The sequence below is a fragment of the Lingula anatina genome, chromosome 4 (genome assembly GCF_051362555.1).
Source record: "Lingula anatina isolate TDL-2025a chromosome 4, LinAna3.0, whole genome shotgun sequence".
Lineage (NCBI taxonomy): Eukaryota > Metazoa > Brachiopoda > Lingulata > Lingulida > Lingulidae > Lingula > Lingula anatina.
In genome coordinates this window covers 24053119-24080387 of record NC_141770.1, presented here as the reverse complement: position 1 = coordinate 24080387, position 27269 = coordinate 24053119, and the positions used below count along the sequence as shown (strand labels likewise).

At 37.7% G+C, this 27269-nt stretch overlaps 1 protein-coding gene across 1 annotated transcript in view; it reads right to left on the bottom strand.

Annotated features, from left to right (window-relative positions):
• The window catches only part of LOC106179232 (uncharacterized), a 28203-nt gene extending 6625 nt beyond the window's left edge, over positions 1–21578 (bottom strand). Inside the window, exon 1 of the mRNA XM_013562773.2 lies at positions 19699–21578. Within this exon, the coding sequence (XP_013418227.2) occupies positions 19699–20814 (1116 nt within the window). The 5' untranslated portion in view covers positions 20815–21578. The remainder of the gene's footprint in view (positions 1–19698) is intronic.
• Between the last annotated feature and the right edge of the window lie 5691 nt (positions 21579–27269).

Below are 27269 nucleotides of genomic sequence, written 5' to 3'. Positions count from 1 at the left end.
ATACAATCAAACAAGCCATGCCATCAACCCGAGGTCCGAACACTTCCCAAATCCCAAGGATCTCTTTTGAAATACCCATACGCATTAATATTGTACAACCCGAGGCGCCGATCTATCCAGTGTGCACCAATAGTTTGATATCGACCAGCATCACTGGATCCAGGATTAGATTAAGGGAACAGGTCTTAGGAGTATCTTATCGGGACTGAAGGCAAGGTTATTTTCCCTTTCAAATTGACCCACGTCACTTCACATTGATGTCTTCATTCTTAGGGCTTATTCACATTAAAACTATCGGTCTTCTTAGATCGATCTAACTCAGCAGGGACTCTCGCTGAATGCAGCCAGTTTAACATATAAACACGCTTTCCTTGGTTGCAGCGTACGCGTATAAAACTACCTTTTCTGCAACCTACTCAACGCCTGGATGAGGCGTGTTGATCTGTTAAATTGACTGCATTCGGCGAGAGTTCCCGTAGAAGTTGAGCCCAACGTTTGGTATTTCGTTCTGTGTATGAAATATGTCTCAGATATTACTGCGTTACGAGTCAGTATCTTTGCCTGAAGCAACAAGCTAATGAAACTTCACTTCATACAACCCATTAATCACATAAGTGAATGAGACAATTTTCGGTTAATTACTACATTCATCACACCCAATATCAGGCAGAGTGACTGTCACCCTGCCTCGTTAAGAAAATTAATTTGATTTGGAAAAAAGATGGTAATGACTACCAGTACTTTTACCATCAGTTTTAACCATAATTGTGAAAAATTCTTTGAAGCTAATGACTGCCTTTGCACATGAAAGATGAAGATGTGTTCTAATTACATGCAAAAATACGCTTTCAAATTTTTGTTATCAAACTTTATTAACAATAAAATAATTAACAAAAGCAATAATATAGATATAATCATGCAGTAACACGACACCCCTATCACGAGAACAAATAAATGGTTTGATATATACCGGTCAGACAAAATGACGTAAGCAACTTTATTATTTTGCCGATAACCGAATTTCAAACTGCAATATTTGTTGTATTCGGATTGTTAAAGACGCAGTAAATATATGTAATATTCCTTCCGTTTGTTCACGTGCTATTCATATCTAGAATATTTCAGTGCTTGTAGCTTGCATTTTTTCGGCTATGTTAAATTTGGATTATGTGAAGGTTGCACAGACATATATATTACTAAGTGATTAAAACATTAAATATGTTTTTTACTTCATTTTAACGCATGCCATTCCTACATATCTGTTCTTTTTTATCCTTAAATTTGAATCATATTCTTCCCATCCTTTGTATTCGGAAATAAAACTTACTTATGTAACTTTACCTAGCTATCTTGAGTTTCCCCTAAATGGGTTTTATTAAAGAAGTAAATTAGATTTCGTGCCTAAAATTTACTTTCCGAGATCAAGTCTGACAGAAGCCATTCATGAATATGACAAATAACCCGGAATCCCACTTTGGTGAGGCTATAACCAAAAAGAAATAAAAGCAAGCTAACAAAACAGAATACAACGGTTTTTGTTCGACGCAGTTGGACGTAACTTACTTAATAAAGACGAGATATGAATGCTTCTTTCCTTTGAGGCCTATCATTTCTAAAAAAAGTAATTATTAAGCATGCCCTAAGAAAACGCATGCAGTCATGCAGAAGTAGAAACGAAGATAAAGCTTTGGGGGTAAAGTCATTGATCCTTCTTTTGTATTTAGTCAGAAAAATATTAGTCATAACATATTCTGGTATAACAAATAATCGTATTTAAGAATAATCAGTTTGGATTTGTAAGAAATTAAATAGATACACTTGCTATATTTCAAAGTGGAAAGAAAATCTCTTTGTGGCTTAATTCCACAATGTTAAGGCATGTGAAAACAATGTAAAATATCCACGCACTCTGTCAGCTGAGGGAGTTTTACCCAATCATTCAAACCAAAAGTTAACCTCTAAAATCGATGGCTTTAGCTTTTTTACCTTGGGTGAAAAAAAGGAATAAGCTAATTATTAGAGAATATTGGTTTTGAAAAAAAAATCAGATGTTCCTTGTTCGAAAAAAGAATTGTTTCTGCTGTTTTTGAACTTTGTGGCTTACCGGCAAACGCGTGGTCGTAATAACGCTTAGATCTCTGTCGTTATTCCTTTCTTAATGACGTAAGAAATCCAGGCCTAAATCTCATTGGCTGGTTTCACAAAAGGCTAAAGCTCGAAATGGGGGCTTAACGTTTACATGAAAAAATCAGTCTAGATCACTTTAAGATAAATCCACAGCAATCCGTTTGAATCAAATAATTAGCCTTGTATTTCCTGTTTTAAAACAGGCGCAATATTTCATTTAATTGGACCAGTAGTACTGAATTATCTTGATTCAAAGCAGACTCATATTTTTTCTAAGAATTTAGACCGGTGTTCTGGCTTTGGCTCATCTTGCATAATTAAGATGAATGATATCATTTGAAAAGACAGCCAGCTTTCCATGGCTAATTTATGTGTCTATTAGATAAGTGCATAAAAACTAAGATGTTTGATTGCAGTCGCCTATCTAACAAGTAAGGTGATCATTCATCTTTAATTTTGAAGAAACGCAAAGTGATTACGATGAAGATAATTGTCATTATTTTTTAGCAAACTGCCTAATTGTAAACGTTCTGTTGTAAGCGTTTTTGGTTTAAAGGACGCTTCATGATACATATATGTTATGTTTGAAAAATAATGCACTGAGTACACTTCAAATATCAGTAACTATGATAATGTCTAGACTTAAAATGTATGTAATTGCCCCCCAAAAGAGAAATTTGCCATTGAAATTTAATATAGCTTCTCTTTGGTGAACATCATAATATCATTCTCATGCATAAAATAATACCACCAGCATTTGTTAAGCAATGATTGGCATTTGATGGTAAATTATACATGAGCACCGTGTAAGTGTGCGAAACTATTGTAGTCTAGATTGCCTAGATGACTGATTAACTTTCCACTTATATCTATATGTACACGTACATAGGCTCACTTTTCTTTTTCCACATACTTCAACTTACCACAGACGGATAAGAGAATTTAAAATTGAATATAACAAACGAAAGTAAGGAAGCTATACCAAAGTGAATAAAAGGAAAACGAAGGGAGATGTTGCAACGTTTCTTTAAATCTATGGAGTAAGATTCATAAGTACACATGAAACATTGCTCGCCAAAGTCTCAAATTAAAGGAGAAATTTACGAACATTTCTACAAGACAGTCGGAAGGCGACTTCCTCAGAAAGTTCTTTTTTTGCGATCAAGATTAATACCTACTCAAACATTCATATATATAAATAAGTATATAATGATATGTTACACAGAAATACAGACTTCTTTGCAAGAGCAGCAACTAACATTTTTTTGCTATTATGGCCCTTTCCCATCTATTTTTTGTTGCAAGGTAACGGGTTTTCCAGGTATTAAAGCAAATCAGTGAATTTATTTGAAGCTTGACAAATAAGGAACTAATCTAGGCAATTTATCCATGGCCATAACAGAAAGACGGTATCAGTGAAGCGCAGACAGTACTACAAATAAAGGCATTCATCAATAAAGCCAGCAGTATAGACACGGCGTGATTAAATGCTGTGTTCTGGGGAATTTGGAATATCCAAGACTGTAGTAAATATCCTCGGAGATGTCGGAAGTCAGTCAGCCACGGATCAAAATCCCAGAAATTGTCTGTCGACATGAACGTGATGTTAGGCTATCACGCAAAGCGTACATTACGCTGTTCTAATGGAATTTGATCTGTGTATCATGTTACGAGTATAATACGCTGCGTTGGAAATAAAAGCGAAAAGCGACCGAGGGTAAGATTTATATCATGGAATGTATTTGTAAAATGATCGTTTAGCCAACCATGTATCCTGGAAGCATTGATCACGTGCATAACTAAGTGTGTTTTATGTCAAAAGCGTTTAACTTGCTAAGAGGCCATTAATATAACCAAATCAAAACTTGGTTAAAATTGATTTTGTTTTCAGAGAGGAAAAGATCAGGGTTTGTGTGTTCACCTGAACGAAAGGCACTTTAAATCATTCAGAGCAAAATTTTGCACTGTATTTAAATCCATTTCAAGTTCCAAGTATAGAGGAATGCAATTATTTTATTTTCAATCAACAGCTAATATTAGAATTGTTTACTTCCAATATCTCTATGTCTGTCTGGAGCATCTTCATCAGGGAATGAATCTATCAAGACGAATAGCCTCTTTTCAGGAGATATAGTCAAGAAGTTAACGATTTCAATATAAGCTGTTGATTGAAGAAAATATGACTTTATTCTTATGACATAACACAGCTGAAGGAATTTTTCTCTAAGGAGTAATTAAAGGAATAACAACTGTTCGTTTTGGTAAAAAAAATATCCTGGGGTAAACGACGTTTTTCCCATACTTACCAGTGCTTAATGGATCCATACCGATATTCAATGTTAGTTCATTTTTTTGTAATAATCTCTTAAAAGATTATGACGGGGGTGCAGCCATCTATGAAGGTCCACGTGGTCTGATAGCAAGCACAGATTCCAGAATAATGGCGATAACCGCTATTTTGAAGGTAAAATAGAATTTATTATATTTCTATGCGTTGTTTGCAATGTGTTTATTGTGAAATATGAAACTCATACTAACAGTTGTTTTCCCTTAAAGTTGTCCTCCACACTGGAGATCTATCCTTTTGTCCTTTGCGGCACACTATTAACATTATGTTCTCTAAAAAATTAGACCTTTCTTATTATAATTGGCTTATCAACATGTATCAGCACAAGTGCGCTTCAAGTGTCCTCTGAAACTGAGGGTGAACAAATTGCAAGATGCTTCACTTACGACACTATCTTGCGATGAAAGACTGGTTGAAATAAAATGTTCGGTACTACCGAATCAAGTCGTATTTATTAGTTTAGAAATTCGATAGGATTTAACGTGGCGGATATTGGGTATTGCACGCAAACCACATAGCATTTCGTGTAAGGTAACAACTTTTCCAACAGAATAACCACACACAGGGAAATGTGAGTATCGGAAATTACATATCAACCTCAATTTGTGTAATTTGTGTTCTCACGACATTTGCCGGATACTTATATAACTTGTAATGTGAAGATGCAATAACCGAACACATTTAATACATTCGTCTGATCGATAACCAAACGCTGTGATATGCTGTCATCTCACATGGTAAGTCGTAAAAACGCATTAGTATCCACCCAAAGCATTTTCACGTCGATCCTTACATATATTCACCCATTTGTCAAATCGGACGGTACACTAATAGCGATACAGTTTGTACCGGTACACCTTTTGATTGACAACTTAATAGACCGGGTTTTACCAATTTTTTTCACTAAACGGAGCCTTCCCGTTCGGCACGGTCACTTTATCAACATAACAGTTGAAAGACAGATAAGTCCGCTGAAGCGTAATAATATGACGGAACCTTTCAAAACATATCGGTGATGCTCGATCTAACAGGATCAATCCATCTCCGAGTGGTTTTTCGCTAAATTGCTTTCAGCTTAAGCGGCTCGGAGGTCTGGTATGCCTACCGAAGCTGTCAGGGGGCAATTAACTTTCGTTTAGCAGCTTCAGTAAGCGTGCCAGACATCTATTCCGCTTAAGCTGGAAGCAATTTAGCGAGAAACCCCTAAATTGTCATGTAAGATCGATCTAGGTAAGTGAATGGAGTCTTAGCGACAATGAAAATTCGATCCAATCTCTTCGGCCAACCTCGGATTACTTCGTATCTTATCGACGGGAGCCAGTTGGCTTGTTCCAATGGGATCTAGCTTAATTTGACAGCACACAGATCTTTGTGTCTAATTGTGTGTTGGATCTACTGTAGCCGAGATTTGATGTTATTAATACCTTGAGCAATTTAATTTATTTGTCCCGAACATCTGAATACCCTAGAGAACATTTTATACAATCTGGTGAATTTGCCTTTTCCCACTTGTAATCTTTAATTTTGAAATTGGTTGGCAACTGTAAAAAAAAGATAATGATTGGCAATGGAGGCCACATTTTCAGTCCACATTGTGCTAGCGGAAAGGCCGACAGAGGTATGCTTTTTATGGTTATGTAGTGATCGAATTAACGAATTCATTGGGATACTACATGTAGGTACTGATTTAAGGCGTCACAGTCAGACTATATATCCTCCTCCAGATGGCAAAACTCGGTTCAGTGTAATCATAACCACATTCCATGTCCATTTACAAGCAAATGGCCCTATATTTCCGGTTCTTAGCTTGTTTCCTGTCCGGGCAACGTGCTTAATTTGTAATCACAACTCCCACGGAGACCAAATGAAATGGGTTAAAAATTTGATGATTACGAACGCCGTTTTGTTCAAAACCCGGTTTCTTTCAATCAAAACGCTTTATAGGTCTCATATTAACATATTGCATAGTCCGGCAAAATGACAACTGCCAGACGTGTTCGATGCTGCATTGCAATACAATTAAACCGACCAACCACTGGTCAACATTGCAAGATAATTGCCTGTTTATCTTATGGTGAGGCCCTGGGCTCTCAGCACTTCATCCAAACTCATTATGGACTACAAATTCCCTGATCTCAGTGCATATAACATGAGGCATGAAAAATGACTTTGCTAAGACATAATTTCTTTCTACACTATTGGCACTTGCGAACAATTGCAAGATAATGGTTTGTTCTTCGGTGATGAACCTTTGTCCTTGGAAATAGGAAACTCATTTCGAATCGCGATTTCATTGGTCAGAGAATATTGTGTCCAGTCTGGCTAAGTCTGACTACATCAGTATGTACTGTAATCTAACTGTCTCTTTACGGGGAACCAACGGCAAGCTAACAGATAGTCAGACTATAGGTTTTGAACTTTAGAAACTAATTCGGGGCCAGTGTTGCCCTAAGGATACAATGTATATAAAATGCAGTCCAGTTAGATGTGGATTTGCAAACACCTAATTACCACTAACAATTGCAGTTTTTAGATAGCAGTTAGGTTCAACCCAATCGAATCTGTTTATATAATATGACATTAACCGCCCTCTAAACTGAAATTCACAGTTCGATTAAACATGAAACATTGCAATTAAGCGACGTTTCTACAAGACAGCTGGCGCTTAACCAGGTGAAAAGTCTCGGTTCACGAAAACGCACACATCTATACATGTAGAGCATTTTGTATCTAGCTAACCTAGCCATGAGAAGTATACCTTTGGATATAAGTAGGCCTACATGTATTACACCACCGATTAATCGACTAACGGCCTGCTAGTCTGATGATAAGGACTCGCTGAAAACATTCAAAATCCATAAGGTTCTCAATTTACTGATTCATGCAGCGACATGTAAGCAATATGCTAAGAGCTCACTGGGGTCGTGTCTGCCCTTGAAAATCGTGTTAACCCAAGAGGATTCTAGGGACAGCTTTTAATCCAATGTCTGTAACTGAAAGGCATGTTATATCTTTGTTAGATGGTGTCATGGGAGCTGGATTAGCGTGATACCTGAAATTTATTGGCCTCAATGCTAAGACGGGATGGTGGTTATACTGTTATGGCTGGTTAATATTAGAATATTGTTACGGGCGGCAGAATTACATACAGCGTCACTTTAATTGTGAGTTGTTTATTTTGATTAACATTATTCAATGTGACCATGTAGGGTTTGGCCATACTGCAATGCGTACGTTTAACAGACACGAAATGACTGAATCAAATTGGACATATACTATGTTTGAACAAAAGTATGGCTTTCAGAAGCAGGGCATTTTGCCACTGAAATGATTTATGTGAACCGTCATTTAAGGAGAAAAGGAGGTTATCTTTCTGATCATTACCTTGATCAAGAAGAATGGTTTCCTAGACCTAGTCATGATCTCAGGTGACAATTATTTTGCCCTGGTGGTGACTCCAATTACCTCCTATTCTCATTAACAATGGCTGAAGACACCAGTTAACCTATTTAGTACCCGTACTTTCAAGTAAGACAGATTAATTTCATTTAGTTTTCTTATAGTAGGCTTGTTAAGAGGTCAAACGCTGCATTTTATAGTACAAATGTCTAACTTGGCATAAATGTTCCTTGGGCCAAAAGAAAATTTTTTATCCAAAGAGACGCCCTCTATCGATACATTAATTAGCATAAATTATGCAAATTAGGTGCCAAAATATATAATATTTCATATTTCCATTAATATTTGGCCTAGAAACATGTATAGATTATCAAACCTGACTAAATTAGGGACAAGGAACCCATTTTTGATCATTTGGAAGCAATTGGTGGCCATTTTGTGCCTCAAATCCAAGATGGCCGCCACCCGCCATTTTGAAAGTGGACATAATTTTGCTATTTTATGTTGAATTTTGAAGCGTTTGGTCTAACTATACTTGATATATATATCGATTCTTACTATTTTGGGGGTGCAAAAGTCATTTTTGATATTGTTATGGTGATAGTAGGTGATTTGAAGGAACAAAGAGGGTGTTTTAAGTGCCTACCAAGATATGTGTGAACGCTGCAAAACCATGGATATTAATAACCCATATTCAAATATATCTCAATGCAATTTTTTGTTATATACCATCGCTATTGGACTATATTATGAGCAAAAAACCCTCATTTTTACCATTATGGAGGCCATTGTGGCCGTTTTGTCCCTCAAATCCAAGATGGCCGCCAAAAACTATTTTGAAATTGGGCATAATTCGCTATTTTGAAACTATATGTATTACATCTTTGTAAATGAGTAATACGTCGTTTTATATTATTTTCTGGTGCAGAATACATTATTTGTTTCATAAAGTTTGTGCCTCAAATCCAAGATGACCCTCATACGCCATTTTCAAATTGAGCATTATTCACCATTTTGAAACTATCACACCTTCATAAGCGTGCCATACGTCATTTTTGATTATTTCCTGGTGCAGAATGCATTTTCGGTTTCATAAAATGTAAATAGAAACTTTTATAAGCCTACAAATAAATATAGGATTCAGTCGCCAAATGGGCCTGCAGTTTATATGTACAATTAGTAATCCAATAAGTTCAAAACTGCTTTTGCCCCAACAATAAAACAAGTGTCAGCAAACAAAATGGCTGCATTAAAGCAAAATAATACATCTTTGACCGCATGAGGATAATTGTTAGCCATTATTTTGATCAAAACCAAGTGTTGGTTGCATGCCGCTATTTTAATAATTTGGTGTAATTTATAACCTTTGAACTGTGGGCTTGTATTAGGTAAAATCGTACTATTCTGGGGGCTCAAAAGTAATTTTCCGGTGCTAATTTGGTGACAAAAGATAATAAAAAGGTACTGTAATATAAGGTTGTAAAATAAATTCCAAGATGAGTTTCGTTGAGTCTGTAACAAAAATGTGGAACCCGAACCACATGCTCAAATATATCATCTAGATTTACCTTAAGTGACCATCCACTAAAAGATACTGAATAATTTAAAGGTAAGCAATAAATATAAATACATAGTGGTATTATATTATTAATCTTTTACTGGTCAATGTGAACCAAAAAGCCACATCTACATTTGTGTCCCAGTCACTGGGGCTTGCATTTGCATGTTAAATATAATCCAGAAAATTTGAAGGGTGAAAAATGTGTCGTCTTATAATACTATAGAACTTGGTTAGTTGTATTGATGCGAAAATGCCCGTGAAAGACAAGCAAATGGACTTTGCTTTAAAATAGCTCCAGATCTTGTCTGCAAAATCATCCAGCAGCACAGCAAAAAAAAAAAAAAAAAAAAAAAAAAAAAAAAAAAAAAAAAAAAAAACATGCATGATCAGCTCTGGTAGGCCAATAAGACAACAGCCAGTAAGAATTGAGGTTTTGTCAGTGTCCTATGAGAAACAGCCAAACAATATATTAAAATCCAGTTTCCAGAGAAACATCAATGCATGAGAACATGTCGCATCAGAGGAAAGTGGTATCTTTATACAAAAGAAGGAATCTGCAAAACCAACTAGAAAACAGCAGCTGCGCAGGTAGGCAAGAGGGATAAAGCAAAAAAGTAGAGGAAGCAGCCTCTTTTCCTAGTTGACAGTGCCAGTGATCATTCCTAGCATGATTTGGCCAGACAAGTCATCTCACTACCAATAGTAATCCATAAGGCAACTACATAGTTCTCATTGTTTCCAATGGACGAACAAGCACAAAACATCTACAGTATATGACAACTACAGGAAAATTCATCTTGGAATCATCTTAAAACACCTTATGCCTTTGTTATTATTATCCTCTGTCACCAGAATAACACCGGAAATTAATTACGTACTTCCAAAATAGTATCAATTGATGTATTACGATCATATATGAAAGTCCAACAGCTCAAAAAGGTCAATTATGCCATAATTTTAAAATAGTGACAGGCTGTTGGATATGAAGAACAGAATTGCTAACAGTAGTCACCATAAAGTCGAATCAGCCATGCTGGTCTCTTGCACTTAATCTACGTCTGGCAAAACCATTTTATAATTGTTATATAACATATTTTTGCACAAATTTGACTTCAAGACGTATACAAGCGAAGGTGAAGACGTAAGCCTGTATTGGTGTTGGAGCCTTGTAATATTTTCTTTTTGTATTATATCTCAGAAGAGATAAGACACGACTTCTACAACCCAAATGATAAGAAACGATGTATAACATGCTAGTGTAAGAGCAATAGCTTCAAATTGATGAGTTATGCCTTACCCGTATTTCAAAATTGTGACTGGCGGCCATCTTGGATTTGAGGATCAAAATGGCTACCATTTGTTTCCAAAGCACCAAGTATGTATTCTTTACCTTTAATTAAGCCATTTTGGTCTTTGACGCTTGTTTCAAGCTCTTTAGGATTTAATAAAACATTTTGTACTAATTAGACTACATGTACTAATTAGACTATTTGACAACTTAAGCCTACATGCATATTGATTTTGGAGGCTAAAATAGTTTGTACTCACATTTCATGAAACAGATAATGTATTCTGCACCAGAAAATAATATAAAACGACGTATTACTCATTTACAAAGATGTAATACATATAGTTTCGAATTATGCCCAATTTCAAAATGGTTTTTGGCGGCCATCTTGGATTTGAGGGACAAAACGGCCACAATGGCCTCCATAATGGTAAAAATGAGGGTTTTTTTGCTCATAATATAGTCCAATAGCGATGGTATATAACAAAAAATTGCATTGAGATATATTTGAATACGGGTTATTAATATCCATGGTTTTGCAGCGTTCACACATATCTTGGTAGGCACTTAAAACACTCTCTTTGTTCCTTCAAATCACCTACTATTACCATAACAATATCAAAAATGACTTTTGCACCCCCAAAATAGTAAGAATCGATATACATATCAAGTATAGTTAGACCAAAAGCTTCAAAATTCAACATAAAATAGCAAAATTATGTCCACTTTCAAAATGGCGGGTGGCGGCCATCTTGGATTTGAGGCACAAAATGGCCACCAATTGCTTCCAAATGATCAAAAATGGGTTCCTTGTCCCTAATTTAGTCAGGTTTGATAATCTATACATGTTTCTAGGCCAAATATTAATGGAAATATGAAATATTATATATTTTGGCACCTAATTTGCATAATTTATGCTAATTAATGTATCGATAGAGGGCGTCTCTTTGGATAAAAAATTTTCTTTTGGCCCAAGGAACATTTATGCCAAGTTAGACATTTGTACTACAAAATGCAGCGTTTGGCCATTTTTTGGTCCTTAGCAAGCCTACTATTAGAAATGCTTCGATATCGACCATCATGTATATGAAACCTTAACTAACTCAACTCAAAGTATGTCTCCAAGTTGCTTTGTTAATGACTCCATCAAATTGATATCAGCATTTTCCCCGGTAGTTGAGTAGAATACCGGTATAACCAGTCGCTGGGAAAAGCCAACCATTTTACCTGGAGAGACGAATGGTTTGTGACAAAACCCATCCCAATCCCTAGTTCATTCCTTCCAATAACATAAGCTAATTCGATTTCGTACTTATATTCGACTTCTTAAAAGGTTAAGTGCCACTTTTATGAAAAAAAAAATTTTTTTTACACGCACTGCAAAACATGAACAGTAATCTTGACCTACTGGGACGATTTTTTTGGCAACCAAAGCAAGAGATGAAGTCATACTTTTTCTGCCAAATTTGCAAATAACCAAAAAAGCCGAAAAAATGAAAACTGAAAATGCAACATGTCATCTCTTACAAAAGTGCAAAAGACAGTATCTCACTTCACTGGAATAGTGGAAAACAGTCGCATTTTTAACGCTTATAATAAAAAAATGATCTTAATTTTGAAATTGCGCATCCATTATTATTTAAGTTGGTACAAAACAAGTCAATTTCTGGTTTACGTATTTCCTTAAATACTTCACATGCAAATTATCAGCGTTATCGCATTAGATACCGTACCTGGGGGATATGGACCTCGGTGTGTAAGGGCAATGTAATCTTCTTAACAACGTCATTATAGACACGCTATGTTCTGAAATTGATACTCTTTCCTTCCTTCACATATCAACCAGTATTTTGAATAGAATTATGTTCTCATTAACTACAATGTCATCAATGTGTATATGATGCCTTTGGGGAATTGTCCTAAAAGCAGGCTCTGTTGCTAAAGAAAAAATGACAAATGGAAGAATCTCAACTTATGAGACAGTGGTAGGTGGTTTCCACCTGGACACGTGTAAATAATAGACTTTCCCCTCAAAATTGTTCATTGCTGCGGTAGTGCCTCCAATGTCCAGAGACACAACTGCCCAAGCACTGCATGGTGCCACAAACAATGGGGTCTCACACAATTGCCCAGGCAATGCTTGGTGCCACACACAATGGTGTCTCACACAATTGCCCAGGCAATGCTTGGTGCCTCACACAATGGTGTCTCACACAATCGCCCAGGCAATGCTTGGTGCCACACACAATGGTGTTTCACAAAATTGCCCCGGCAATGCATAGTGCCGCACTAGGGGACCTTTCAAGGTAATCTCTGTCTGTCTGTTTCCACGTATTGTCAGTTGATGTCTTTTTTAATCCCGGGGTCTGTATAACTATTAAATAAGAAGTGAAAAGTCATTGATTTTTCCCAAATATGTTTTTCCATTTGAATAAATTCAATCGTTCAGGCACTGTGTGTTTTTTATTGCAATGGTTTCTCCCTGAAGCTGGCCGTTTCTATGTCAAAATTTCAATTGATAAGTCAAATTCTTTTCTTTTCTTATATTATTGTTTCTATTTATTATTATTTCATTCGTTTATTTATTTAACTCCTGATTTTGTTTGAAACAGCGTCTGTAACTAGAATGAATTAGAATTAAAGCTTAACAATCCATAATATGCTTTGAATGCTGAGGGTCTTTATTAAAAAGACTCAAGTTTCTATAGCGTCGACGGGGTTACCTTACGAGCAATCACACCATGAAACATCCCGGATGCTGAGAGCATAATAATTAATCGATTGAAACAAATGTACCATGATCTTCCTCGGGAAATAAACGAAATGCACTCAAGTCGGTAGGGATTAATTGTGATATTTTAGGTCTATCGCCTATATCGTATAACGGTTTATCTGAAAATGCAGGCAAATCCATGCCTTCTGGTTATGATACAGTGCCGTGGTTTTAAATGGAAAATGTGCGCCAACACAAACTAGGTTCATTTGCAAAGATGGCTATAGATAAATGTAATACCTTTCTGGAAAAAAAATGCTGTAGCGGCAAAGCTGTTAAAGATCTACATGTACGTGTATAGGCCTACATACAGACTTGACATTTAATATGGAATATTTTTTTCCAAATCATTTTTCATCAGTTTTTTCCTATTTTGCTGACTGATAAATGAAAATAAGGATTAACATCGTGTTTTAATAACTTTTAATTATCTCTTTGATGTCATTGTGACATCAGATCATTAATGGAATTTGCCAGAGAAGCAAACAAAAACACGTTGCCTATTCTATGTCATACGACAACAATTAAAAGCGATATTTTGGATCTCAATATTTTCCAAATTATTTTCTGTAAAAGAGTTACACGCCTCACAAAGAACCCCCATGTCAGTGTCGAGTCACAGTAACGGTAGCTGTTACGCTTGACCTTTTCTGTTTGCTACCAGCGCTCTCAAGTGGCAAGGCATTCATTGGGTTAGGTTTTAAGAGTTCAATCTGGAATAAAATTCCAGGCATCGGTCAAAATCTGTCCAATTTGGTCCAGTTTTGTTGTAGGACATGTAGGCCATTGATTCGGCCAGTAATGGCCTGCCCACATATTGTCTATGTGGTTCAAATATGGCGATTTTGATTACCAAGATATCTGCTCATTCCCTTGGTTCTGTAAGTAATCTGCTGTTAAAAGTGCTATGTGTGTACCGGGAATTTCACCGTGCAACCTAAAATTGTTCCTAAGGTGCCCCCTATCAAATGATAGTCAAGTGGTTCTCAGATTATTCCTTTATTTGATCTGGTCCAGGTTTTCGTGGATGACCATCATTGGTGTTTTGGCACCAATGTGGTATCCACTCCAATTACTGACGCTGTTAATGACCTAAGTCACTTTAGACGCGGCACACGCTTAGTCGTTGGCCTTTGCTGGATGTCTGTAAACTCTGTTTTGGCTGGTTGAGCGGTACAGGTGAAAGCTGACCTCAATAAAGAAAGTCACGAGGTTTCAGTGTTCAACTCAGAAACGATTAGGGTCCCAAATTCATTAGAGAAACATACAACGACGTTTTGCTGTTTACGGTGGGTTCCCCTGAGGTCGACCGGTATTCTAACCAGCTAAAACAAGCTTGGTGTTCGCTAATGTACCTTGAAAAATGCGTTTTGGTGGCAATTTGCCCCTCATGCTGAACGGACTTGGTGGTTTTTGTTTAGTTGCAATAGCATATCCCGACAGACAGTGGGTCCTGTACCCTGGTGGTAAGATTTCAATACATTGGTTGTGGCTTCTGTGTAGGTACATCAAACTGGGTATTACTCTATAAAACTGTGCGGACCGTTTCGTTTGGCGCAATTATCTGTCTGGCAATGTCTGTCTTTTTCGCGCCATTCTGCCACAGATTAACAAATATGCAGAGCACTGCATAGCTCATTTTACACCTTGCAAAACCGACCACTTGCATGCAAAATTTCAAATTCTTCTATGCAGTAGTTGCCGACATATGGATACTTTTTTGACAGAACCATGCTTTGCCAAAGCCAAGCTATGACCTGCCCAAAGGAGCACTACCCAATTAAATCACTGCATATTACATAATGCAGCAGCGCAACAAACCTGGTATTCAGTTTATTGGAAGCGACACACCTGGCTACACACTTCTCCATTCACATATCTTATATGAGATCGGAGTTTTTTGAAAAAAGAATGCATTTTTACCTAGGCATACCTTCGAAACTGAAATATTCCATATTAAATGTCAAGTCTGTATATCTAATCTCATTGTGCGATGTTCCCACTTCTAACTTTTAATAGATACATGTATCAACGTTATATAATCTAAGCAGTGCGGTGCTGCCTTTGCCATTTTGATAAGAATTGTAAGACTACACTTAGAAACCATAGACATATGGGTAGAAAAGGTGAAAAGAGACGGGATAGTCAAGCTTGTTTACCGGAGGTAGCGTCCAAAGATGTTATTACATTGCATCATATGGGGATTTTGCCAAATCTGCCCTAAACTGACAGAAACGCAAAAATTATAAAGCAATTTTCCCTAGGTGACTTTATAATGTAATAGCCAAACTACTATTGCCAGTCCTTCAAAGTGGATCGGTCCAGTTAAGTGTACCGTTCGCTGTGAAAAGGCCCTGATTCGACGCACCGTTCGATGTGAGCTAAGCTCCGTGAAGCTAAATGGCTTACTACACTCTTTTTTTTTTCAGGCAAGCAAACATGAACAAAATACCCTAGAGACACCATTGACGCAAGCGTGGCGGATCAGGGGGAGAAAATGTAATATACATCACCATGGCGACAGCACGCGAAAGCATATAATGTAGATATCCAGTCCTTTTTTTCTCGTTTCGACTATCAACGAAGCTGGGTAAATGAACAATTAATTTTCTTTTGACAGTGTACTAGTTTCGTTTCACTGCTTACAGTGACAGCAAGGGCGGAGCCTATCACACATGTTTACATGTTAAGGACCCTACAGCGCGCTTAAATCCATCGTGTACGCTCGTCAAAACACTGCATGCTTGCTTGCTTATTAAGCCTATTGCACCTTTTGGGAATCCAATTTTGTTACTGTGTTTTCTGTCTCAACCAACTCTCGCACGCATACATACGTGTGTGTGTGTGTGTGTGTGTGTCTGCGCGCGCGCGCGCGCTCGCGTGTGTATGGTTTGGCGAGGGAAAATAATGTTATTCAGAACGGAAACTCCGACACTACAGTCGCAAACTCCACAAGATTTACAAAATCAATTTGCAATCTTAGAATAGCAAGAAAAGACATCTTCAACGTTTGTTTCTTCAGAAAAGGCTACTGGCATATAAACTCTACATCTTTGGCGTTCCTTCACAATTAATCGTTTTCGACCTTCTATAAATGTTGCTATCCTTAATTTTTCACTTCAAATTTTGACTGACCTCACTATGGTCACTGTGGACTCCCCTCCCTGTCTCGCTAAAAACAAGTTTTAGAAAAAGTGTTCTTTCAACATATTGCTTTTACTTTCTGATCTACGCAGCTTGGCGGCATTATTTGATAAAAATAAGTCCGTGGGAAATAGGTTGTCTGTTTTCTCTCATCTTCTGGGAAAGGAATGGATGTCGACTCAATAGCAGTTGTTTTATGAAAACGGCGAAAAGAGAGGTGGAGACTTAGAATTAATGCTAATTCTGCACTTTGTTCTTTACTTTTCACCCATTACGCGATCTATTACCCACGACCAGCGTTTTCTACTGCAAACAATGATAAACAGTCAGGATATTGAACGCTGATGTTTTCGGTTAAGTTAAGCATGATGTTAAGCAAAGTGACGTAGCTGGGAAAATTCCATATTTTATTGATGTCCTTTAGCTTAGACATTTCCAGTGCATGATCTGGAAGTCTTTACATTGGAAACATTCAAAGTTAGCCATGCAGAAGCCAGTAAATTCTAATTCACATAGTTATCTCGCCTTTTCTGACCATAAATCGTTGTAGTCATGTAAAAAGTCAGCAACGTCAGATAGAGTTATTGCTTATACGCAGAAAAATTCAAATTTTATTCATCTTTCTTTATTATTCTATATATCTAAAGGTTTATTATGTAACTAGACTTGTATACAGTCTGGCTACCAATTTCAGCAAGTGCTGGCATCAAACAGCCTATTGTCTGAAACAATATCCGTCCACAGCGAGACATGGCTAACTGCCGCCGCGTCAATATTCTGTTACTTATATTTAAGTGTTTCATCATACCATAGAATGCCAGCTAGCCGTTTATTTATTTTTACAAGCTATTCATTTGTGCCCGTAACCTTAAATTAGGACGTAACTGATATCGTCTCAGGCCAATTCATGAATAATTCTAGCCACTGAGCCATTCGATTAGTAAATGGAGCCAAATTGGAAGCAATTAAAGAATCGATGCAGACCGTAATTAGCAATTGTTTATCCTTAAGGACAGTACCACCCTTCAGTTGAGTCTCTGATTTTCCTCTCGTGGGTGATATGAACATCTCAATGTAATATTTGCAATGTGTGTCACGAGTACAAGTACAAGAAACCAGAAACGGCAGCGCAGCAGCGGCTCTCAACTTTATGAGACATGTCCAACGATTTCAGAGAACAAGAAAAAACACCAGAGGATGGTCGTGTTGTTCCATTTTGCAATAATCATGCAATAAATATTCGTTAAATGAATTCACAAATAACACGTGAATGTCATAACATATTGTAGTTTTATCATGGGTTTGTGATTAAATATACGAATTTAAGAATATAGACAGAATATATAACAAAAGCGTGCAGAATAATATATTTATGACCGTGCTCATTAAGTGAATTCAAATACAGACTAACAGTAGTCAAAGGTATTCATATTGGGGTATATATTATGTATATATGATACCAGTATCAATCGAATCCTTATAAGGGTTAATACTAATACTTATCGACAAATATATCGAGGGCGCAAAATATTGTAGTGAGACCGTGAACTTCGTTGGAGACATATTAGAAGGTGAAAAATATTGAAGGAAATAATGATGAATTTTTATCTGACTGCAAAGGGTGCATGCCGCTTCACACATCTCCACATATCTCGTATTTAACAAGCCAGTCGCTATATGGGAGCGCAAAGAGCAGTAGAAGTAATATCGCTTTACAGTTTTACCAAATCTAATTTATCATAAGAATATTGAATTAAATTAGGCCTCTAGATACACTTTTAGTGGCTTTATATCGTGGCTGAGGCAACAATAATTGAACCGATGACCGATGCTATATTCTTTCTGGATATCTGTATAGCATCGAGTGAATTAAATCCAAGTTGAAAGACCGATATATTGAGCAAAACAAGAGGAGGATGTTGGTTAGGAGGTTGCCTGCATCATAACGGGAAGCACTTATAGGTAAACATTGCTTTCCAAGTACGTACACTGTAGAATACCAATATGATTACAACTGCGTCGATTTCATTGCATGAAATATTGACATTTGGACTGGATGGCACAGTGCGGTGCCCATATCTTTGTAATGATGCCGCCTAGACCTCAGAGGCGTTCCATTCTTGGAGGTTGCTTCTTAGAAAAATGATATTGTTGTCAATAATGCTTTGTCACGAAAAACCGCAAAACTCGGTGCAGCATCAGGTGGTGACAGAAAACTCTCGGTATTGTAATTGAAGAAGGCAACCACGGTATCAAGTCATATAAAAATGAAATGCCCTTTTTCCCTGGTACAAAATGCCATATAAAAAAAACCTGCCTCACGGAATATATCAATTATGGTAACCGATCATCACTGCAGGAAGAATGAACACCGCAGGTATATACTTTAATGGGAAGTAGAACATATCTCCTGGGGACCTCAAACAATACACTTGATCACGCAAAGGCGCCATAAAAACTGCACAAGAGATCATGTTTTTACCTGAGCTGCGCTGAAAGACAACAAAAACAAAATCATCTCGGTTGTAGCTCCACGCCCTTCCTGTTTCGATCGATTGTCCTACCAACTGTTCCTAAATTGTCCAAACTGTAGCGCAACATTACAGTTTCACTGATGTGCATTTAGCACACTAAATAGTTGAATATAATAAAATACAATGTAAGCTACCTGCTGAAAATAAATGCAATTTAAGAGTTAGCCTATTTGGCAAATAAACATTTTTACCTCAGAATGTTGAATTCAATTCAGGCAACGTTATTAGGATGGACGATACCCTGCTGGTTAGCCCTCGGGTACCAGTGAACATTTGAAAATTAAACTTTTAGGCCAAAATGTGTTGTACCTAAGTTCAAGGGGAATTCAGAGAAGTCCCCTTAAATAAAGTGATAATTGGTCTGAAACATTGGGCATTGCTTTCTTGGTATTAAACAGGCGCATTATATGTTTTAATTGAATAGTTATAATTCATCTGGGGTCATGGTGGACTATAATTTTAGTCTAAAAGTTTAGACCAATATTTTGCCTAGACTTGGTTTGCAAAAAAGGTCATGGCCCTTACCTCCTCTGTCCTGATGTTTGTCACCATCTCGTATCCCTTTTCTGCGTCTGTTTGCTGAGAGTAATAACTAGTGTAAGGTCCATCCAGACCCTTCACGGGTTTATAAGTACGGAGAGCAGGTACGATAGCAACGGACCAGTTAACAAACCTCGTATACCTGCGAGGGACGTTCTTTACATCGGTATAGTACAGTCTTAGCTTCAAATATGGTCCACTAACGTTGGATTCTATCAACCACGCCTGTTGCTCGCGGTCGTAGCAATGTGCCCTGTTTTTGTTCTTTGTCAGAGGTTCCAGTCGAACGCGACTGTAGTAAGTTGTCGAGTACATCTCGACTAAAAGCTGCAGGCGTCCTTTATGCGACGCTGTGTTGTATAGACTTTGGTGCAGCGTGTATCCGGGGTCCTCGTTTTCTGAGTCTAAGGACACTTCCATGATGTCCGTTTCCGTCATTTTCTTCCCTTTCCCGAGGACGACGGCGTATTTTGTCTTGCATAGGAGGTCAAAGTTGGTCAGTCGGGTCAGCCGGACCACGTCCTGGCTCGTGCTGGAGTGGTCATCGCCCAGGTGGGACAGCGCCACGTTCCAGTCGGAGTCCCCAAAATGAAAATGGCGGGTCTCAAAGTTTTGATAGTCAATCTGGTGCATGTTGACCTCGCTGGGCCGCCGCGGCAGCTGGATTACATCCTCAAAGACTGTTTTTATGTGCCGTAGTTCCACTTCCACCATGAAGTCACCACTGGGCATGGCGAAGTTCCTCTTTATCAACTCCTCTATTTCGATAAAGTGCGGATTCCCATGTCGCGGCATGTCCACAGTGAACTGCGTCTTACGCTCTCTCAGCTCCTCATTACGCGTAAAATGATCGTGATTAATTAACGTGATTACAAAATCGATGGTACAGTTTAACCCCTCCGTCGCTTTCTTAAGCTCCAGGAATACCCCTATGTGTTTGGCCGATTTGACAAAGCTTAGGGTCCACCTTTGGTAACCGTATTCGAACTCACGGGAAGACAAGTCGGCGTAATCACGGAGGATTTTTGGTGGAACTATAAACGTGAATACCTGTGAGTTAAATCTATCTCCTAATGAAACGAACCGGTGCAGATGTGCCATGTTTCCGGCTGGATACGAACAGACAAATAGTCAACAGCGTCTCCAAACCTATGCCACTCTATTTAAAAACAGTGGGTGTTTTTGACCAAGTCCATTGTTCATTGCATTACCTACTAAACAGACGACTCTGAAACATCACGTTCAGGACAGCAAACCTTCTTGAACCTCGTTCTGGCCATATACAATTCCGCCAAGCGCATTCAGAGCACTTAGACAGTTTACAATAGTTCCCAGATTATAAATCATTGAGCGATTGAGTGACCCGCTTGAATTACGCGTCCACCAAATGCAAAATGAACCCAAACCACCAGCATGGCTTCCAGCACTGTAATGCGACCATCTCAAGGAAAGAAGCTCACGCTGTACAAACTCGAAACTCAACACGAATCAATACGACCTCAAAGCGGAGTTAACTCTTGTAGAATACAATATTTACTGTATCAACTGGTTGGAGCCAGTGATCCTCGGCTGATGCGGTTTTGTGAATGCAGCAATGTCCAGATAAAGGCAAAGTGGAGTAGGGAGAAATGGTGTACCTGCAACGGGAAATTGAAGATCAAATCCCAAATGTGGCTTGTCTAGGCATGCGCAAACGCAGTGTACTAGTGCATGTATCACGATGGCAAACGATGTAATCATGTGTACACTTAAGTTATGTTTTATTAGCTGACTTAATAACAATGACGCTATTTAAGTACCGAATCGAAAGTATACACTCGATATCCCAGAGCTAAATCTATTTTGCTTTGCTTGTTAAGCTTAAAGCAATGCCTTTGGCGTTGTTTCCTTGCGGACACGTACTCAGCAAGTAGATATAATGTTAAACTTTTGATTTAATTTCTTTTCCCTTTCTTTTTGCGCCAGGATCTTGGTGATAACATGATAAAGTGCACACTTTTTGATGATTATCCGGTAAGATGGCACATTAAACGAAACGCCGTTATTATACTATAGTGCAATGAAAATAACATTTTGACATACAGACTTAAGGTCGAAAGTTTTAAGATCAAATGCACTTATTTTACGTACGCGTATGTAAGTATAAGAGGTGAATAATATAATACCTGTTTGCTGTCGTATTCAGTTAAAATTTACTGTTAGATCAATGGATCTTCCATGCTGCAATGCACAGCGCCTTTATACACATTAATACATGTATGACATATAGATGATCTGAAAATAGTTCCGCACTAGTGTACAAGTGTACGTCTCGTGTACAAGTGTACGCCTGTTACTCAGAATAGAGCCTTTACACGCCAATGCGTCTGGGTAGACTTGTAGCGAGGCAATTCTTAATGCCTGGGAGTATCCATGCTACATGCCCAAATGTTCTTTACAATCGCTATGTCTTAATCCACTTAAAATGATATGTTTTAGTTTTAAGTGTACTGGAAAGAAGAATTGACAATTCTCTTCATTGTCGTATTAAATTAACGATCATGTAGTGACATTGCATGTTGCTATTTTAGGGGTTGTGGATGAACATTTGGTAGCATTGATGCGGTGTAATGTGCAGACTGTCGCAATAAAGCTTAACGGCGGTGAGTTGAACCGCAACCCCCCAAGTGACTAATAATAATAATAATAATAATAATAATAATAATAATAATAATAATACTTTGGAACTCCATAATCCTGTGTGGCAGTAGCAGCACGAAAAACAAAACAAAACAAAGAAACAAAAAGCATTTCAAGCTAATAAAACTATAGGAATCCTTTCCACGTTCCCCTAGGAAAAGAACATACATCTCCACTTAGCATTCTCCACAAGGCACGGCGACGTGTCGATTTCTCCCACAATATAATCGTAAAAGAGAGCGTCCATCGGATTCCTTTGAACTTAATCTATTTATTCTGTGGTGGCGTAGACTCCACTCTTTGCCCCATAGGCGTGTTACACACTCTGAAGTAATGAAATTACTGCCTTTGCTGAATAATGCATTTTACCGGAAGTGAAAATTAAAATCAATGTATTGACATGGACTTTTAATCACATGTAACTAGCATAAACTATTCCAGAAAAAAAGTAGATTTAAAGGTATCTATCACCCCATTTCCATAGATTAGATCGACCTACTTTAGATCGACCTAACTCCCTGGGGGTTCACGCTAAATAGCTGTCAGCCGGGCGGACACGAAAGTCAATTACCCCCTTTACAGCTTGTAGTAGGCGGGACGGACATTTAAGTCGGATTATCTGAAAGTAATCTAGTGAGACTCCCCGCGGGGATAGATCGATCTAAAATCTATGGGAATAGAGCCTATGACCAAGATTACTGATCTTTTAGTACATATATAGGTTAATGGTGGAACAATTCGAAATGTACTGAATATCATTCTGTTTAGGAATTTTAAAGGCTTTTTGTCTTAAATCCATAAGGCGTCTTTTTCAGCAAGTTCCGTTTGCAGATTCATGTAGAGACAGCTGTGTCCAGAAGTTCAGTGCTGAAAATGGCGCCGAACAGCGCATCTGCAGACAAATCCATGCAAATCTCCCCAGGATATAGAACTTAAATTAGATATGTGCGTGTCGGAGTGAAATGATTATCACTTGTATCAAACCCTGAAGGAAGGCCTTACAGTGATATCTGGCCATAGGCACTATCACCCTGAGTTACATCGTGAAATTAATATTCAATTGACATAGGTCTTAAGTTTACAAAAAAGTTTTCTGCATTAGGTGCTTGCACTTGCAAGTACATGTAACACAGTAAAATGTAACCTAAGGTAATCTGAAAATCACCAGCAGACAAGCAAATACAAACCTCGGAAGATTAGATAAATAATCTACTGCAGACACAAGCGATGTGCCGTGCTGTCGCTCAATAAGATCAACACATAATTTCGTCATTTGTGAATAAAAGATTGCAATTACACAATCGTACAATGAAAAGATGTACAAAATCTCATTGCATGTGGTGTATTTTGGGTGCAGTTATCCACTCAAATGCCAATATATTGCCGATTTGATTATTCTTACGTCGATAAGCTAATGTTCATCCGTTAATGAGTTCGTATTTCATTTGGTACTGGGATAAAATGTGGCTCTATTTCCTTAAAAATAGCTTATAGAATTTTAAGCGCGTCTGATAAATGCGTTTATCCTAATTCAATTTAGGCAAAAAACCTCATACAGCGACAAGTGCATTTATTGTTAAAAACAAAATTCTCCAGGCAAGGGGGGATTTAAAAAGGAAGGATTGTACATGTATAATAATAATAATAATAATAATAATAATAATAATAATAATAATAATAATAAAAGTGTGTGGGGTGGAAGTACTGACTATGATTATGGGTCACAAAGCAGCAGTATATATGGGAAATTGCGAGATAATAGATACTAAAATAGAACTCGGCGGGAAGGCGAGATATGGAGATATTAACAGAACACAATTCAATGGTATGGTAAGAACACATGCCTTTTATTAATACGGCCCAAATAAAACGCCAATATTAATATACCGAACACCTGTAGCTGAATACACTAGGATTAATAAAGCTGTGTTTCATACATGGAGGTGTTATAACAGGGGGTACTGACTCCACGGTGTTGTATCATGTTCCACGTGACAAGCCAACGCCATACGCTGTTTTTACTTTTTGCCAAATTGCTGGTAAACTTGATAAATGCAACGCAAGATTTGCTCACTCCCAGCATGTAGTTCACTAATGAAACTTTGGGACAAAATGGTTTAAACTTAAAGATAGGCAATTTCAGGTAACTTTGAGTGTATCAAACGTAGTTCTTCTGAAGAGAACATAGCGTCTGTTTTACAAAAAAGTAAGAAATGAATAAAACATCGAATTGGCAACTGTTGTATCTTAACTATATGCATTTCTACTATCTGAGACAATCACTTGTAACTAATGCAATTCGCTTTTAGAGTGTTTTTCTTACTGTTGATTCCTCAGTGCAAAAAATATTTGCATAATTTGTTCTTGGAAGTTCGGGTCATTCCAGTGTGGCTTGCGTGATTTTCGGGTAATATGGTGCGTTACGGATACCCTCTACCAGGGCGACTGATAGATCTTTTACAGATATTCACAGATATCTTAGTCTAAGTGACTTAGAACCAAAATGACCATCTATCTATCTAGAAACATATCTGTGAATATCTGTAAAAAATCTATCACTCGCCCTGGTAGAGGGTGCGTTACGGAAGTGTTGCGCGGCAAAACACATTGGGATTTGCAATCCAACAACTTCACTGTTTTAAGTTTAATAATGCAACAATTAAAAGCACGACTGTCAACAACTTTGTTCTTTACATAAAGTAAGGACCGTTGTGTAGCACGATATTAACAATGGAACGAAATCCGGAAAACGAAGGAAATCGATATCCGAGAGTGTATATGAGACAGGCCAATGTGTGGGTTTAACAACGGTGAAAAGTGCAACTGCCGGTAAATTTTATTCACTACACCGCAGTGCTTGGCGTGAAGAGGGTTACCATTCAGTGCGGAACATTCAGTCAACAGTGAATGAAAAAGCTGAAGACACCATCGACTTCATTGGACCATCAGGTGTACAAACAGATCAAATGTAAATAATGGAAGGCACGAGACTGATGCAAAGTCAAACGGTACCCTGTTTGCGCACACGCTTGAACGACTAAAACAAGCCAGTGTACAGTATACTTAATAATATGTATTTTACGAACGGAAAAAAATCAAGATGTTCTTGAAAGATGACCCCCATACAATGAGGAAACAAACACACACACACACACACACAAAAAAAGGGAAGGAAGAAAGAAAAACTCACAAGAATGGGCCTGGCTGTTGAATGCGAGCAGTTGATAATGACAAGATGTAGGTTAAATATAATAACTTGTCCTCAGTTTAACTTCTTTACAAGTGTTATCTAATTTCTGTTCACTTATTATTAGGATTTCTAACCGTACACGATATTTGAACACTATATCTATTCTTCACGCTTTGTTGGTTATTGCCTCTTGTCTTTACTACTGTGTCTCTGGTTGTGATCGATGTCCAACCCATGTTAACAAGATTATCGTCTTTGCGCGTTTTATTTACCCTTTCCCTAGTTTATAGTCCACCGATCTGTTAGCACAACACCCTAAGTTATAGAAAGGAATGGGATGATTTCTGTATGATGTATTTATTGAACTTCCAAGATCGTCACTTTATGCTGTGTGTAGAGCAGACATAGAGCGATCTACATAATGTACTAGAAGAAGTGCTACTACGGAGACTCGTCGCTGACCTGAATGGTTTTGATCTAACGAGTTTTATTGGGCTGGCGATTGTTGTAAGTGGGTTTTATGTTTGGCAAATAAAATAGTCTCCGTATTCGCCAGTTATCACAATGCCTGGGTACCGTAAACTAGGCGTTATCGCTCAGCAAAACTTGAGCGCACTTACAGGTACGCTGAACATGTACACATATGGAAATTGCGAGAGTCATGCTTTCTATATTTTCCTCATATCCTGCAAAGCTACTGACCTTTCCCGATTTAGACCTTTAAAAAAACTAAAAAAACTTCTCAAATAAAGTACCTATATGCATTTTAAATTGTACAGGAAGGCATGGCGTTCTAAATGACTGGTCAGTCATTTAGAACTAAACCATTAAATTGAAATAGGAATAAAACATTGAATCCAAGTGCTGTTTCTTTACCAACATTTATCAACAGTTTCTTTATCATTCATGCGCAATCTCCACCCAGTGCAGCAGTTGAGTATTTCAAGATTCTACTGTAGCAATACTGCAATGTGAGGCAAACACCCTCTTTTGGGGTACTGACTACACTTATATAATATAACAGTAAAGCAAGTCTACGGTAATCACTGTTATATTCTTTCTATCTTAGTTCTAGCACGGATTAAGTGAGCACTCAAATGAGAGACATTTTGAGTTTTTTACCCTTGATGTTGTCACACACACACACAGTACCTGTAGATACTAATTTTTCTAGAAGAGAGTTAAGCGATTGGGTGCTGAACGAACGATAAATTTTTAAATAATTGTTAAGCGTAGTTCTTATTTTATTGCAATTTCCAAAAATGTTACAGAGCGATGGCGAGGGCCGGGAACGGAAGATTAAAGATTGGTTAATGGCGGGAAAGTACCGTGTACCCCTGGATAATTAAACCTTAGACTTCTTTTCGACAAATTTCCAGTACACTCCCAACTAAATCGCAACGGATGCTTAACTGCAAGCCCCAAAACATTTTCAGTGATATAATATTTTGAAAGCCACATGCATCGTCAGCACACAAAGAGCTTAAGCCCTCCTTTTTTCAACCACGCCAGTCATAAGCGCAAGAAACAGGACGATATAAGAGGGAATCCCCGCTGCGATTTTTTTTCTAAAATGATAACCTCCACTTAATAAATTTGCATCATAAGCGCCTGGCTACATGTATATTTAGTTAGACCTGACGCCAAGGTACATGCACAGTGGTAGTTTCAAACGATGAAGCGAGAC